The 16,530-nt window shown below is 48.5% G+C and overlaps 1 protein-coding gene across 1 annotated transcript in view; it reads left to right on the top strand.

Moving 5' to 3' along the window:
- Nucleotides 1–12,549, top strand: part of RHPN1 (rhophilin Rho GTPase binding protein 1) — a 61,929-nt gene extending 49,380 nt beyond the window's left edge. Inside the window, exons 10-15 of the mRNA XM_081918807.1 lie at nucleotides 89–208; nucleotides 1,230–1,424; nucleotides 2,810–2,886; nucleotides 4,578–4,724; nucleotides 6,155–6,313; nucleotides 7,930–12,549. Of these exons, the coding sequence (XP_081774933.1) occupies nucleotides 89–208; nucleotides 1,230–1,424; nucleotides 2,810–2,886; nucleotides 4,578–4,724; nucleotides 6,155–6,313; nucleotides 7,930–8,151 (920 nt within the window). The 3' untranslated portion in view covers nucleotides 8,152–12,549. The remainder of the gene's footprint in view (nucleotides 1–88; nucleotides 209–1,229; nucleotides 1,425–2,809; nucleotides 2,887–4,577; nucleotides 4,725–6,154; nucleotides 6,314–7,929) is intronic.
- Nucleotides 12,550–16,530: the final 3,981 nt, after the last annotated feature.

The following is a 16,530-nucleotide window of genomic DNA, read 5'->3' as shown; positions in this document are numbered from 1 at the left end:
ATTGAATTTGGCCAATCTATTATTTTTGGAGCCTCTTGATCTTTCCATCGCTTGACAAGTCAGCCTTTTCCTGGTCTGTCTCCTGCAGCTGCGTCTGACGCGGATCTCCCGGAGCACGAGAAAGCTTTCCTCCAGTTCCACGTCACGCCGCCACAGGGCCCAGACGTCCGGCTGCTCTTGCAGGACCAAGAAGAGCGAAGGAAGCTGGGTAAGTCCCGATTCCCAGAATCCCTCCATCCTCTGTCCCCTGGCTGATACTGGCTTAGAGCATCCTTGGCCAAGCTGGTGTCACGTGACAAAGACACATGAGAGCCGAAGCAGCAAAGCAGGCTGGGAAGTGCTGGGACTGCGCAATCATTTGGTCCTACTATAGTTATTCAGGCCTACCTGCTATCTCTTGAGTCGCTCTGACATGTGACTTAACAGCCATTTTCTCTCTGTAAGATTTCAGTCAGAATCCGTCTGCCTCACTTGTGAGCAGAGTCAATATGGAATCTCAGTCAAACTGTTTGGAACCATGTTGTTTATGAAGAAGTTTATTTTAACTCAGTAAAGCTCTTACTCTTTCACTGAAAAACTCTGCGTTATTCATTTACGCTGCCACGTCAGGTTATGGGCCCAGGGTGGCTTCCAGATGTTTTGCAGTGCTGTTCCAGTCAGCCTGAGCTGGCCTTTGGCCTGACGTAGCCGCAGAGTTCTCTTTGCCTTTACACATAGTTACTGTATTTTTCGCTCCATAAGACGGACCTAGATTTTAGAGGGGGAAAGCAAGAAAAAAAAATTTATGTGCAGAGCATGTAAAGCAAGCAAAGCGAGAGCCGCTTACATGGTTTCTGTCTCACTTTGCACAGCTCTCACTTTGCTTGCGCATTCCTCCTCCCGCTTTGCTGTAAAAGAGACATCAGGACAGGTGCTTTGCTCGCTTTGCAGCGAGGCGGGCTCCCATCCGTCCCTCCTCCCGCTTCGCTATGAAGCCAGCAGAGCAAGAGCGATAGCTGCACAGCGCCTCTTGCTCTGCTGGTTTCACAGCGAGCAACAGACAGGAGCCATGGCTCCGGGTGCGGAGGCATCCCTCAACTCGCAACTGCAGCGATAGCCGAGGGATCCCTCTGCCGTCCAGTTCATTCGCTCCATAAGACGCACAGACATTTCCCCTTACTTTTTAGGAGGAAAAAAGTGTGTCTTATAGAGCAAAAAATACAGTATATATTTGTTGGGTGTGTTTGTAGGCAAGGCTCACCTCCGAAAGGCCATCATGAGGCACGAGGAAGCCATGAGGATCCACAGCCTGTGCAAGATCTTGAGGAAGATGGACATTCTCCAGGAGGTCCTCTGCTTCGCCCACAAGCGCTCGCTCGGCAAGTACTCGGAGATCGACCACGAGGAAGACTTCTTCGAGACGGCGGACGCCCCCGACATCCACCGTAAGTGAGCAAGATTAGACACAAATGCACAAAGCATTTATTTTAAAAATCCAGACTCCTTGTGATTAATAATAATAATAATATTCAAATTTTCAGATTTACCAACAATCACCAAGTAAACAAATAAAACAATTTCCATAAGTTTCCTTACGTTAACTTTTTCTCCTGCATCTTCTCTGTTCGTCCAATTTTATTAAATCTCCAAAAAAAACACCACAACTTTTAACTACAAGCGTCATTCCAATCCTACTATTAATTGTAATTGTTTACAATGATTTTTTTCTTTCTTTTTTTTTTAAGTTATTTATTGAAGTTTCAAAAGTTACACAAAAAAGACAGTAATAAAAACAAAACACAAACACAAAAAAATAACAAATATAAAAAACAAAATACAAAACTAAAAACTATTTAAAAACAAGTAAAGTTTCATACCCTTATTTTCTTATAACTTACTTCCCCGACCTCCTCATACCTCCCCTTTTTGTATTCCAATTTCTAATTATTAATTCAACAAATCCTCTCCCTTAATTTTCATTTAATTTTCAACCTTTCTTTTCTTTTTACCTAATCATTACAGCTGAAAACCACTTAATTTCTAAACCAACATCATTCTAACATTCATTAATTTTGCAATATTTTCCAAGATAATCCTTAAATTTCTTCCAATCTTCTTCCGCCGTCTCTCTTCCCTGGTCTCGGATTCTGCCAGTCATTTCTGCCAGTCCCATATAGTCTATCACCTTCATCTGCCAATGATTTTTTTCAGGTAAATGATATATTTCCCCCATTCCTTATTGAAATTTTGGTCTTCCTGATCAAGACCCCTTGTGGTTATGAATTACCTGCCCTTCACCCCAAAGTCCCAAGGCAAGGTTATTACAGCATCAACGCACAATGTTTTAAAAATGCTTTAAAACAGCCTGCTGCGTTACAGGAAAGGCGGGAATCTGTGACTCCCTGTCTTCTGAGCAGAGGGGGAATTCCAGGGAGTCATCAAAAGAGATCTCTTAGCAGGCTTAAGGACTTAGAAACATGCCCAAGTAAAGGAAGAGACAGCTGGATTCTGTGTGTCCAGAGTAAAACGCTGGGTTTCTGCGGAATACATGCTTTTTCTCGAATTATATCTACTTGCAGTCCTTAGGGATCCAGCTCCAGAAGCGATACATACTGATATATTTGTGCAGTGGTTTAAAAGTAGGCTTCCCCCAACCTGGTACGTTCTAGATGTTTTGGACTACAAGTCCCATCAGCCACAGCCAACACCACGCTGATGGGAGTTGTAGTCCCAAAAATTCTGGCTGACAAAGGCTGGTTCAAAGCACCACTTCCTGTGCCCCTCCTCTTTCTCAGCCTTGTTTTTCTCCCTCTCTCTCTCTCTCTTTTAGCAAAAACTCACCAGAGGCCGGAAATCAAATCTCCCAACTTTTCCAAGGTGAAAGTCACAGACATCTTCCATCGGCTGGTACGTACCACAGGGCCTGGATGAGGCCAGGTTTTGAAGTGAGCGGCAATGGTAGAATGGATCCATTGCCAACAGATCCCAGAGGTCCGCCCTCCTGTCTTCCCCATTTTGTCCCTCCCTTGTAATGCTATAGAGCTCCATGTCACACAGTAAGAAACTTCTGCTGGTGCAGAATTCGGCAGCCAGGTTGCTCACCGGACTGGCAAGACAGTTTGAGCATATTACACCGATCCTGGTCCAACTGCGCTGGCTACCAATTAGTTTCCAGGCCCAAGTGCTGGTTTTGACCTATAAATGGCTCAGGACCGCAAGACCCCCAAGGACTGCCTATCCAAATATGAACTGCCCCTGACCCTGTGATCATCATCTCAGACCCTTCTTCCTGCGCCGCCTCCATGAGAGGTCTGGAGGGTGGCAGTGTGAGAACGTGCCTTTTCGGTGGTGGCTCCATGTTTGCGGAATGCAGTGGACACTCGGGTTGCGAACGTGGCCCATGCAGGAGGCACGTTCGGAACCCCCTTGTCTGTGCACGCACGGGTCGCAATTTGGCACTTCTGCTCATGCGCAAAGCGCAATTTAGCGCTTCTGCGCATGCGCAAGCGCTGAAACCCGGAAGTAACCCATTCCGGTACTTTCGGGACCAGCGCAGTGCGCAACTGGAAGTGTCTGTAACCTGAGGTATGACTGTAGCAGTAGTAGTAGTAGTAATAGTAATAATAATAATAATAATAATAATAATGGGCTTTGGGGGTTATTGTTTTGTTTATGATTATGTTATATAGTTTTGTGTTTTTATGCTGTAAACTTTCCTGTGATGCTTGAATGAGAAGCAGCACATAAATTTAACAAAGACTAAGAACAACACCCAAACTTCTTTGCAGTCCCACATAGAGCAGATTGCAGTAGTCCGGTCTGAAATTCAGAGCACACTCATCTGCACAGTGAGGCATTTGTCCCTACCAAAAGGACGATCCCATGAGACACTGCCATGCAGCAGAGGTGGTACATCTCCGAGTGTCGGTCTCTGGGAACCCCGAGTGGGGAGAATGCTTTCAGGCCCCCCACAGAGGCATCTCTCTGCCCCCCCTGGGAACTGGATGCTAATTTTCTGCTCCATGGGGGCTGCTCTGAAATTCTTGGCGCCAGGAAGGCGCATGCATTTCGGGGATGCGAAATGCACCCCCAGCCCTGGAAGTCTCTCTCCTGCAGTACTCCCAGTACGTTTCTGAGCCCAATTCAAAGTGTTGGTGCTGACCTTGAAAGCCCTAAACGGCCTCAGTCCAGTATAACTGAAGGAGCGTCTCCACCTCCATCGTTCTGCCAGGACACTGAGGTCCAGCTCCGAGGGCCTTCTGGCGGTTCCCTCACTGCGAGAAGCCAAGTTACAGGGAACCAGGCAGAGGGTTTTCTCGGTGGTGGCACCTGCTCTATGGAACACCCTCCCACCAGATGTCAGAGAGAGAAACAACTACCAGACTTTTAGAATACATCTGAAGGCAGCCCTGTTTAGGGAAGCTTTTAATGTTTAACAGACTACTGTATTTTAATAATTTGTTGGAAGCTGCCCAGAGTTGCTGGGGAAACCCAGCCAGATGGGCAGGGTATAAATATATATTTTTTAAATTATTATTATTATTATTATTATTATTATTATTATTATTATTATTCCATCTGCCATCTGCCTCCTGCAGGGCCCACTGTCAGTTTTCTCCGCCAAGAACAAATGGCTTCCCCCGAGGACGGTGCGCCTGGTGCGAGGTGAGAACGGCTTTGGGTTCACCCTCCGAGGGGATTCCCCGGTGCTCATCGCTGGAGTCATCGCTGGAGGCTGTGCAGCAGTAAGTGTCTGGTCTTGTGGTTGGGAACGTGGGTGCCTTGTTCACCGTGTGGGAAGCTGCCCTAAACAGTGGAACCTCAGTTGTCGAAAGTAATCCGTTCCGGAAGACCGTTTGACTTCCGAAACATTTGACAACCGAGGCGCAAAGGGCTGTCAACAATTTCAATGGTGAAAATTGAGAAATAATAATAATAATTTATTATTTATACCCCGCCCATCTGGCTGAGTTTCCCCAGCCACTCTGGGCAGCTCCCAATCGAGTGTTAAAAACAATACAGCATTAAGTATTAAAAACTTCCCTAAACAGGGCTGCCTTCAGATGTCTTTTGAAGATAGGATAGCTGCTTATTTCCTTCACATCTGAAGGGAGGGCGTTCCACAGGGTGGGCGCCACCACTGAGAAGGCCCTCTGTCTGGTTCCCTGTAACTTCACTTCTCGCCATTCGACTTCGGGGGCGCATTCGAAAACCGAAGCAATTACTTCCGGGTTTTCAGCATTTGGGTTCTGAAATGTTCGACTTCCAAGATGCTCGAAAACCCAGGTTCCACTGCGCATGCAGGTCCTGCTATGCGAACCCTCGTTGGAGGAACCTTCCTCCCCACACCTCAAGGATTTCTCCCATAAGGTCGCTATAAGAAGGCCTGAATGTACAAATCGATTCAGTACGCAGAGAAAATATCTAGAAGTGTAGCCAGAGAGAGAGAGAGTCCGTAATGCACTGGGATTTTCTCCCTAGGAAATAATGTTTTTATTACACGATCCCGCTTGCTGTCCTGGCTTATGGGATAGCCACGTGAAACCTCTTGAGGGCAGCGGGAGGAAGGCTCCCCCAAGAGCCGCACTCCCTTTAAAGAGCCGCGTGGAGCGTGTGTGCAGCTCTTGGGGGCTTTTCCCCTCAGCTCTTTAAAGGGAACGCTGAGCAGAGCCTCCCGCCTGCATTCACTCCATAAGACGCACAGACATTTTCCCTTTTTAGGAGGGGGAAATTGTGTCTTATAGAGTGAAAAATACAGTAAGCTGAATGCTTGGTAGTGTTTCCCATTTCCCGAGGTAAATTTCAGGAGGAGCTGACTCACATTTTGCACAACTAGACGGCCAGTGGTTTTTGCCTTCGTGGCTGGTGCTTTTCTGTTCTAGTGGCAGTGAGTTTCACAGACGCAGTGAGGATGTTAGCTGGTAAGCTACATCTGCAGTCTCGTAAGGCTGGTAAGCCTGAAATTAGTTTTCTATGGAGTTAAAAGCAGGCATGTTTTCCTAGCCCTACTGGATAGGAGAGGAACTCCCCTCCATTGACGCATCTCTTCGCACGAAATCCCTCACAGCCTTGGGGTCCCTGAAGGTGTTAGTGCCCCTTCCTCCCTCCCTCTTACCTGTTCTGCGGGGGGCTTCCCAGCTTCCCTGGGCCTCACCTCTCCTTGCTGGGTTTCCAGGAGGCCGGCCTGAAGGAAGGCGACTACATTGTCTCCATCAACGGCAAGGACTGCAAGTGGTCCAAGCATGCAGAGGTGGTTCAACTCCTGAAGGTGGCTGCGGACGAGGGAGCGGATGTCGGCGTCATCACCCTGCAGTACTCTGAAGGGCAGAGCGTGGTAAGCAGGGTGGGATGAGCAAAGTCCCGTTGGAGGGGGGGTCAGGGTAGTCCTCCTAGTGGCGCAGCAATAAAACTGCTGGCACATTTGCAAAGCTAAGCAGGGTCCGGTCTGGTTTCGGATTGGATGGGGGACCTACATGTTGAAATTCCCGCATTGCAGGGGGGTTGGACTAGATGACCCTCGGAATCCCCTTCTGACTCTACAATTCTCTTAGGATTGCTCCGGGGACAGCAGGAGGCGTCACTTAGATCAGTGGTTCCCTAATAATAATAATAATATTAATAATAATAATTTATTATTTATACCCCGCCCATCTGGCTGAGTTTCCCCAGCCACTCTGGGGGGCTCCCAATCGAGTGTTAAAAGCAATACAGCATTAAATATTAAAAACTTCCCTAAACAGGGCTGCCTTCAGTTGTCTTTTAAAAGTAGAATAGTTGTTTATTGCCTTGACATCTGCTGGGAGGGCATTCCACAGGGCGGGTGCCACCACTGAGAAGGCCCTTTGCCTGGTTCCCTGTAACCTCACTTCTCGCAGTGAGGGAACCTCCAGAAGACCCTTGACGCTGGATCTCTGTTTCCAGGCTGAACGATGGGGGTGGAGACACTCCTTCAGGTATACCGGGCCTTTGAGGCCGTTTAGGGCTTTAAAGGTCAGCGCCAACACTTTGAATTGTGCTCGGAAACGTACTGGGAGCCAATGAAGATCTTTCAGGACCGGTGTTATGTGGTCTCGGTGACCGCTCCCAGTCACCAGTCTAGCTGCCACGTTCTGGATTAATTGTAGTCTCTGGGTCACCTTCAAAGGTAGCCCCACGTAGAGTGCATTGCAGTAGTCCAAGCGGGAGATAACCAGAGCATGCACCACTCTGGCAAGACAGTCCGCAGGGAGACAGGGTCTCAGCCTGCATACCAGATGGAGCTGGTAAACAGCTGCCCTGGGCAGGAGCACGTCCTGGTGGGTGGCGGCAGCAGGATTTACCTAGGGGGGTGCTTGGAGGCAAGGGGGCGCTGGGGGGGGGGGAAATAAGCAACTAAATAATTCAATAAATAAATGGCCATTAGACTTTGAAAAGCTGGCGTCTCCTGGTCAAGCTCGTCAGTTTTGTTGAAATAATCAGACTAAACAGGTTTAATTGTATTTTTTTAAAAATAAATGCACAGTTGGTTGTTACTGTACTGAATTTTATTCTGTTATTGTGGTCCTTAGTGGGTCGCACAAACCGCTGTTCTGAACGATGCGTTTTACAGGTTAGGGGGCACTGGGGGGGCGTTTATGGAACAAAGGAGTCAGTGGCCCAGGAAAGTTCGGGAACCAGTAATTTCGTTAATTTTGTTTGTACATGAAATTATGCCCCCCCCCCCCCGTCTGAACAATGAGTGCATGAAGAACGCAGAATCGTAGAGTCAGAAGGGACCCCAAGAGTCATTTAGTCCAGCCCCACCACAACGCAGGAATTGTTGCATGTCTTTTCCCGAAGCAATTAGCGCTCTATGGTTCTGTTCTGCTGGAATTTGATGAGAACGTTCAGCAAAAGTTAGATGCCAGTAAGCTACTGCTCTCCTTCCACTTCTCCTCCACCCAAACCCCGTCTTTTTTCTCCCTCTGAAAGGTGGACAAGAAGTCTTCAGCGATGGGTCCTGGCGTTGCTGGAGGTGGCAGCAGCGGTCTGCTGAAAAGCAACAAGGAGAACTGCCGGAAGACCCTGATGCAGAGCAAAGGCGCCAGCTCCCTCCTGGCGTGGGGTAAACGCAGCAAGCGAAGCAAAAGCAGCAGCAGCAGCAGCTACAGCCTCCCTTTCTCTGCCATGGGGGACAACGAGCTGGCCTGCTGAGCGGCCCCCACTTCCTGCCCCTGCTCCTTCACTCCCCGGGCGGGAGAATGAGGCGCCGGGTTCCCGGACGAGGATGCCCACCCCACTGGCGTTTTTGGAGCGTGCAAGGCGGCAGCGGAGTCGAGGATTCTGCTGAGGCTGGCTTCTGAAAAGCAGGGAATTCGAACTCGAGGCTAGGAGGGGCTCAGCGTCGCTCCAAAAGCCAGGTGGCAGGGTGAGGACTGCTGCTCGCAAGCCCCATTTTCCTGGGGGCATCTGGCAAGAGGATGGAGCCGCCAAGCAGAGCTCTTTCAAATAACGCACCTTCTAAACAGCCTCCAACACCAGCAAGTTCAGAGGAACCCAAGATGCCTGGGTGCAGTGTTCTAGTTTCCTCCTGCCCAAGGCATTGCTGGAGTCATAGCAGTGGGCAAGTGGCTGTTTTGGATTTGCGCCGTGTAAGAGGAGCGTTCGTGTTCGGTCCTTGGAAAATGGTGCCCCGGCTCTGTGTGGCCTGGCACTGCAAACCTCTCTGCAGGTTTCAACTCACTGCTAGGAAGACCACAAACAGATCTAGAAGATGAGTCATAGGAACAAAATGGCTGGTTTTTAGTCCCACCTGTAGCAAAATGACTCGGTTTAGTTCCACCTGTAGGGAAGCAGCGTAAGGGAGGCAAGTGAGCAATTATCAAACCATTTTTGAAAGTAACCATCACGAGCCACTCGCAAAGGAGAACCGAAACCGTGGTTTGAACTGGCTTTTTAAACTCTGGTTTGTGCAATGGTTTGGGGCACATCCTGGCTATTATATATTATATTACATTCCTCTGCAGGAGCCTTTGGGCTCACCAATCTTTCTGGGCTCGTGAACGCAACATAGAGGCTAACGGTGCAATCCTGTACATGTTTACTTGGAGGCATGTTAATAATGGCACTTGCTCCCTGAGAAGCGTGTTCAGATCCACAGCTGGAGGGTCTGAGGGACGCAGTCCCTGGTTCAAATTCTGCAGCCACCAGCTGCTTACCTCGGTGGCCTTAGGCAAGTCTTTCTCTTGCCCCCGGATCCCACCCACAACTTGGAGAGTCATACTTGACCTGCCTTAGAGGGTCACTTGTAAGGATTATCACAGGTGTTAATACATGTCAGACGTTTTGGAAATAGTTTTTGCTTGGTGAGACAAATCTCCCATCTGCCCGGGGAAGTTGAGGTTTGGTGCTCTGTAAGCCACTCTGTAAGCCGACTGGGATGCGGGTGGCACAGTGGGTTAAACCACAGAGCCTAGAACTTGCCGATCAGAAGGTCGGCGGTTCGAATCCCCGCAACGGGGTGAGCTCCCATTGCTCAGTCCCTGCTCCTGCCAACCTAGCAGTTCGAAAGCACACCAGCACAAGTAGATAAATAGGTACCGCTCTGGCGGGAAGGTAAACAGCATTTCCGTGCACTGCTCTAGTTCGCCAGAAGCGGCTTAGTCATGCTGGCTACATGACCCGGAAGCTATATGCCGGCTCTCATGGCCAATAAAGCGAGATGAGCGCCGCAACCCCAGAGTCGGTCACAACTGGACCTAATGGTCAGGGGTCCCTTTACCCTTTACCTTTAAGCCACTCTTGCCCAGTGGTTTCTGAAAGCACTTCGGCGTATTCCAGCAGTCACTGAGATTGGGGCATGAGCAGGTTTTTTCTTTTCCTTTCCAATTTGCAGTTTGCAAATTGCTCTTGCGGCCTGCAGCAGTCTTTGTCCCACACTGCAGGCGATGGTGATGTCGGTGACAAAGCGAGGCAAGTCTACTGCACAGCTTCCATCTATAAATTTGGGGTGGGCTCCCCCTTTTGCCTGGGGTGCCTCCTGCTGTTAGCATGGAGCAGAGGTTCCCAATTTGGAGAAGGCCACCGCCACCTTGGTTCTATAAACTCATCCCGAGTGCCCCCTACCTTATAAAAAGCATTATTCAGAATAACAGTTTGCACCAAGGCAATAACACAATAATAAAATTCAAAATGGTATTGCTGAATCAAAATCCAATCAAAACTATTTAGTTCGATTGGTTCAAGAAGATTGATGGACTTGAGCTGGTGGTGCCAGTTTCCCAAAGTTTGAAAGCTGTTTACACCTCCAGTGCTGCCTCGCTTGCCTCTTAGTGCCCCCTAGGGAATCCCCCTTTCCAGGGCACCATTACCACACCTGTCGGTGTGTGTGTGTACTTTTTAAAACAACAAAAAACACCAACCTGCACCCAAATCTGGTGGAAGGAAATAATTAAGCTGGAAACAAAAGCAGCTCTTCTGCCAGTAGCCATGGTACTAGCCTGTTTCATCCGGTGCCTCTCTGTGCACAGCAGCTGGCAAGTAGGCAGAGAGTTTTGCGCCCAGCTTCCGCCTGAGGGCTTCCCATGGGTATTGCATTGGCCACAGCAAGAGCAGGATGCTGGACGAGAGAGGCTCTTTTTCTCTGAAGTTTGCAAGCGCAAAATATTCCGGTGGCCGATTCTATTTTCATTTGCAGTGATGGGAAGCCAGGGTGCTCATCTCACCCAGATGAACTGGGTATTTGCAGTTGATAGGAATAAGAATCTCTGGCCAAGGGACTCGCCCATCTGCAATTGACAAAATATTTGGAGAACTCTCGCTGTTGCTAGTAGGCTTGCCCACTCTCTCCTGTTGCACTTTTGGGAATGGGGGTTTTGTGTGCTTGCCTCCTCTGCGATTGTTGCTGGCAAGAGAAATGCATGCAGATTCAAATTCGATCCCCAGCATCACTAGGTAAAAGGGCTTGAGTAAGCGGGTGATGGCTGAAGAGCTGTGACCTTGGAAAGCCACTGCCAGTCAGAGTTGTCACTCCTGGACCGGAGGAACAAATAAACCAAATAAGAGAGACTCCCTGTCTGAAAACCCAGAGAGCTGTTGCCGGTCAGTGTAGACAATGATGAGTTAGATGACTCAAGATAAGGCAGTATCCTGGTAGGAGATTTGATGCTAAAGCTCTCCAAAGCACTCTGTTCCCGTTTCAAGGGCAGTCAGTGCTCGAAACCTTCCCAATCCTACTTCGCTGCAAATGCAAGGAATTGAATTGAGAAAGATCGGACGGGCATACTGGTTTGTTCTCCAAATCAGAGGATGCTTCGGCCCATAAAACAGACCCTCGGTTAGGGCTCCCCTTCTGCCACCAGGCAAGCCCCCCCCAACCCAACATCTGTCCCACAGCGTTTCACAGAGAGCAGGTTTTTTTTTCTCCAAAAAACAACTGATATTTCCAGCTGACCAAATGGCAGCTCAAGTAAGGAAGCCTAGATGCTACGGTGGGCAAGATGCACGAGCATCGACCATCACATTTGGGTTTGTTTTGTCCCGTTTTCCTGTTGGTTCCCTTTATCTGCCCTTTTGGAGACCAAAATCTGCAGCCACTGTCATTTTCAGTATCTGTAGAGGCTGCACGGGAGTTCGGTTGTTTTGTTAGCTGGTGAAATGTGGAAATAATTTATAGCTTGATCTAATAAACCAAACCTTTTTTTAAAAAAGGCAAATATTTTCCACATTAGCTCCTGGTTTAGAAAATACACACACACACACACACACACACACACACACACCCTCTGCAGTGCAGCAATTCGTTTTTTGGGTAGGTGGAAATTATCCTGGAGCATTTTCCAGAACGGATGGGATCGCCCATTTTTGCGGCCACCAAGAGGGGTTAAAGATAAGGTAAGGTTTAAGCCTTTCAGAGCATGGAAATGAAGGGTCCAATTTGCTAACTGCAAATTGAAACCTTGGCAGCCCGACACATTAAACTGCAAAGCCCCATTGCTTTAAATCACCCTTGGTGCACCTCGTGCCCGCCAGATGTTTTGAACTTGAACTCCAATCAGTCTTTGCTGACTGGAACTGGTGGGAGTTGTAGCACAAAACATCTGGAAGGTGCCAGCTTGGCAGAGGCCACTTTAAGCAGCTCTTGTGTATCGCTGTGGCTCTTCTGTAGCAGAAATTCCTGGATGTTGTCCATTTAAAGAACAGGAGTGCTGCTTTTTTCCTCCGTGAATGTTTTCCTTTTCTCATGATTGGGACTCCTGAACCTGCGAGAAATAATTTAATTTGAGCCAAAGTGTTGAGTAGCAACATAGGCCTCGATTTGTGTTTTCGCTGCGGCTCCTGGCGATTCTTATGTTTTCTTAATGTGGATTCCTGAGTTTCTGATGCAAAGGAGAGGGCGAAAACACCGCAGATATGAAGAAATGTGTAAACTTGGATTGAAAATGTGGGAAGGGGTGTATTTGCAAATAAAGAGGGGCTTAGACATCCCTGTTTCCCTCCCCACCTTTAATGTTGACAGTGTTAATTTGAGTGTGGGCTCAACCCCACGACCTACTTTGTATCCAATTTCAGCCTTGGAAAATGTGACGATAGCAATAAAAAGAGTGCCTCTGAGCATGCGCTGCGGTTGTCTTTGTATTCTCTCCCTGCCAAGTAACTACAGCCAGTCTTCAAGCATCCAAGCACTGTTGGAAGGGGGCGCATGGCCCAGCTGGAAGAAATTGGGAAGTCTGAGACCCCACCAGTCCTGATCAGCAGCCATACTGGCTGGCAGCTGACGTTCACCGATAGCTGGAGTTTCTGCAAGGTACACCATTCCTGTTCTACATTTTGGTGGGCAGATCAAGCCCTGGCCAGAGAACTAAAAATCAACCTAAGGCAAGTTGCACGTGGGACACATACAGGTGGGAGATTTGGGAGAGAGGAACCCACGCATTGCATCTGGAGTTGTTTGTGCAACTTGCAGCACATTCTTCCAGGAAGACTCAAGGCTGGGCACATTCTTGCATTGTTGCGTGGAATAGACTGTGTACTGAGTTGAGTACCAGAGAGAGAGATCTGATTGCTAGTTTGGCTGTGGAACTGTAGTTCGAAGGGACCCCAGTGGTCATCTAGTCCAACCCCCTGCAAAGCAGGAATCACTACTAAAAGCATCTTTGACACTTGGCCATTTAACCTCTGTATAGGGAGCGGGTGGTGCTGTGGTCTAAACCACTGAGCCTCTTGGGCTTGCTGATTAGGTCAGCGGTTTGAATCCCCGTGCCGGGGCGAGCTCCTGTTGCTTGCTCCCTGCTCCTGCCAACCTAGCAGTTCAAAAGCATGCCAGTGCAAGTAGATAAATAGGTACTGCTGTGGCAGGAAGGTAAACGGTGTTTCCGTGCGCTCTGGTTTCCGTCATGGTGTCCCCTTGCACCAGAAGCGGTTTAGTCCTGCAGGCCACATGACCCGGAAAGCTGTCTGTGGACAAACTCTGGCTCCCTTGGCCTGAAAGCAAGATGAGTGCCGCAACCCAATAGTCGCCTTTGACTGGACTTAACCGTCCAGGGGGCCTTTACCTTTACTTAACATTCTTTTGAAAGCCCTCCAACAGCCCACCACCTTCTGAGATGGATACTTCTGCCCCAGGGAAGTGGCTCAGTGGGTATGGGTTTTGGGGTTTCACTCCAAAGGAGTAGTCAACAGCTGAGCAGGAGGATGTGTCCTCTGAACGTGAAAGGTGAATATCTGGTTAAAGAAACATTTCAAGTACAGTGGTACCTCGGGTTAAGAACTTAATTCGTTCCAGAGGTCCGTTCTTAACCTGAAACTGTTCTTAACTTGAAGCACCACTTTAGCTAATGGGGCCTCCCGCTGCCGCCACACGATTTCTGTTCTCATCCTGAAGCAAAGTTCTTAACCCGAGGTACTATTTCTGGCTTAGTGGTGTCTGTAACCTGAAGCATCTGTAAGCCGAGGTACCACTGTAGTGGAGCTGGGGAAAGTTGCTTCCTCCTAGCCCAGCTGGACCTCATTGGCCAGCAGAAGGGTAGATGGATCTTGCAGTCTGACTTGATCCAAAATGCAGTTTCACTTTGTTTCGGCAACACAATCTAAAGAAAGGGGGAGAGGCTTTATGCAAGATGGTGAGTTGGCCAACACCACCATGCTGTTGTTTCTGGCTGAGTTCTTTGTTGCTTTTGCACAATTGCTTAATCTCAATGTGCTTTCTAAAAAATGAGAATATGTAGTGCTTTCTGAGTTGTTTTATTTTTAAAGGAAAAAAAAGAATCCGACACGAGGTTCCCCAAAAGGATGTCCATATTCATCTTTTATTCACACAACATGGAGTTGCCTCTACATTTCCATGCTTCTTAATTACAAGAGTTAGTCAGACAACGTTACACAGTAGGTTGCCCCTCTAAATTGCCACGGGAGGCCCCAGGAAACGTCCCGTCTCCATTCAGCCATCACTACAAGGGACCCAACGGCCTTCCTTGCTTGCCCCTTGCCCAGCGCCTGAGGTGATTGTCCGAGGAAAAGATTGGGGGGATCGGAGTGGGTGAGGTGGGGTGGGGAGAGATCAGCTTTGCAAATAGGTGGGGAGGAAGGGAAGGTTAGCATGGAGTCGCTTGCGTCTCTCAACTGTAAGGCCAAACGGGTTCAAGCAACCTCAATCCGGTAAGTCAAATATGTTCTGGTTTTCTGCATGGGCAAACACGCCCGGCAAATCAAAATGATAAACCACCCAATAGGGAGAGAGGGAAAAAACCCTTATATTGAGCCTCCGTCTGCAATAGTTTCCAGTTCTAGACACTTCATAGAATTGTAAGAGTCTGAAGGGACCCAACGGGTCATTTAGCACAGCCTCCTGCAATGTAGGAATCAAGTTTGAAATAAAACCAACTTGGGAAAGGCGACCAGGCCAAATCTCTCTCTCTCTACCCCAGCACTAGGCTCCTCTCCCGGATTTAGCGGTGCTTAGTTTCTGCTAAGAAGTTTCTTCTTCATTTCACACACTCAAGTCCTGCTCTGCCCGTCTCAATGTGGGAGTTAGTGACCTAGCCACCCAGAGAGGCTGGGGCAACCCGGTCAGATGGGCGGGGTACAAGTAATAAATTATTATAAATCATTATGACATGGTGGCCTGCAGGGAACACCGGCATGTGTTAGGACCCAAGCTGTGCTGAGCCACAGGTGATTTGCAAGGTGGTTAGACTCTATTTTGGAATCCCAAGGCAAAAAGCCACTCAATTTTGACATGCGTCAAGGCTGCTCACCTTGTCAGCACAGACAACACCCCATCGCCAGGGCCTTAAAACATTTATATGCGCCCGTTCTTAAAAACCAGACAAGAATTAGGCCTGCTGTTCAGTGTGGATGTGTAGTGTTGTGTTTTTTAAAATCCTACTGTATACTGCAAATATTACAATATCTCACAGGACCAGTGACGGCTTAAGATGATTTAATTACGGCAACGGTTTCTGGTGCTGAAACAACACGGAGACAATTTACCCTTTCAAAACGTTAAGCTGGTCTCTCTGGGTGAAGAGATGCGATGTGAATGAATCACTTCTGGTACTGCCACAGGCAGAGAGTGCTCTTTTGTGGAGCGAGGTTTGGACTAAGACCCCACATTTTATAAGGGTGATTAATGAACGGTTCGCCACAAGAGAGAGAGAGAATCCATTTCCTTGCTTGCAGAGAATTCTACTTGCAAAAGACTTGCTAGCACAAGGTGAATCCTACACTCCTCCGCTGCCTATGCTAAGTAGGTCAAACAGAAAGTCTTTGCAGCCCAGAATGAGAGCAGCTGCCAAGGGGAGTCCAGCTGTTTGGGATTAAGGGGGCAAAGCACAGAGCTCACTGCCTGAATCCCCTTCCTCACCAATTCCAGAGTCTTCTCTCTCCTTCCTGATCCTACGGAACTATTAGTGGTTAATCCCAGAGACGTTACAAAGAAGTCAAAGTTCATGTCTGTGTCTGTGTCTTGCTGAAGGAGCAAATTAATTTTAGATAATTAACTTGGGTCGCTGCTGGTGGGTTGGCGAGTGCGCGGCAGGGTCCAAAGGAACCCAAGACACGTTCGGACACGCCTAAGGAGAAAGCAACCCCCTTGCTGAGTGGATGGAGCTCAAGAACCGCAGAACCGGGTTTGTGTCCGCCTTGGCAAAAGCGGCACTTGCGGAAAGTCGTCATGAAAATGAGACAGCTTCCAGGAGAGGCAGGGCCCTGCTGAAATCAATTGAAGCTGCAATCCTGTAGTAAACCTGACTGCAAGCAAACCTCGTTGAGCTCAATCCAATGGGTATAGGACCTTTGTGCTGTAGCACGGTTCATTTCAGCCTGCTTTTTAAATTTTTCATCACTCGTTTTCTAACTAAAAATGTTTGCGTCAGGAATTGGGCCGTTTGAAGCTACAGCTGCTACCCGTACGTGACCACTTTATGTCATGTTAAATTTGCATGGAAAAAACACCGTCCGACTCGACTACAGGGAGTAGTGGGGGAGAGTGAGACGTCGTGGTTTTTTAATAAACAGAAGGACTGCACCCAGGGTTCCTTGCAAGATCTCCACCGGTTGCTCAGAAAGCAGCATCCTGAACAACTGTTTCCTCTG

This window comes from Podarcis melisellensis, assembly GCF_964234715.1.
Source record: "Podarcis melisellensis genome assembly, chromosome: 7".
Lineage (NCBI taxonomy): Eukaryota > Metazoa > Chordata > Lepidosauria > Squamata > Lacertidae > Podarcis > Podarcis melisellensis.
This window is presented reverse-complemented; position numbering and strand designations above follow the sequence as displayed.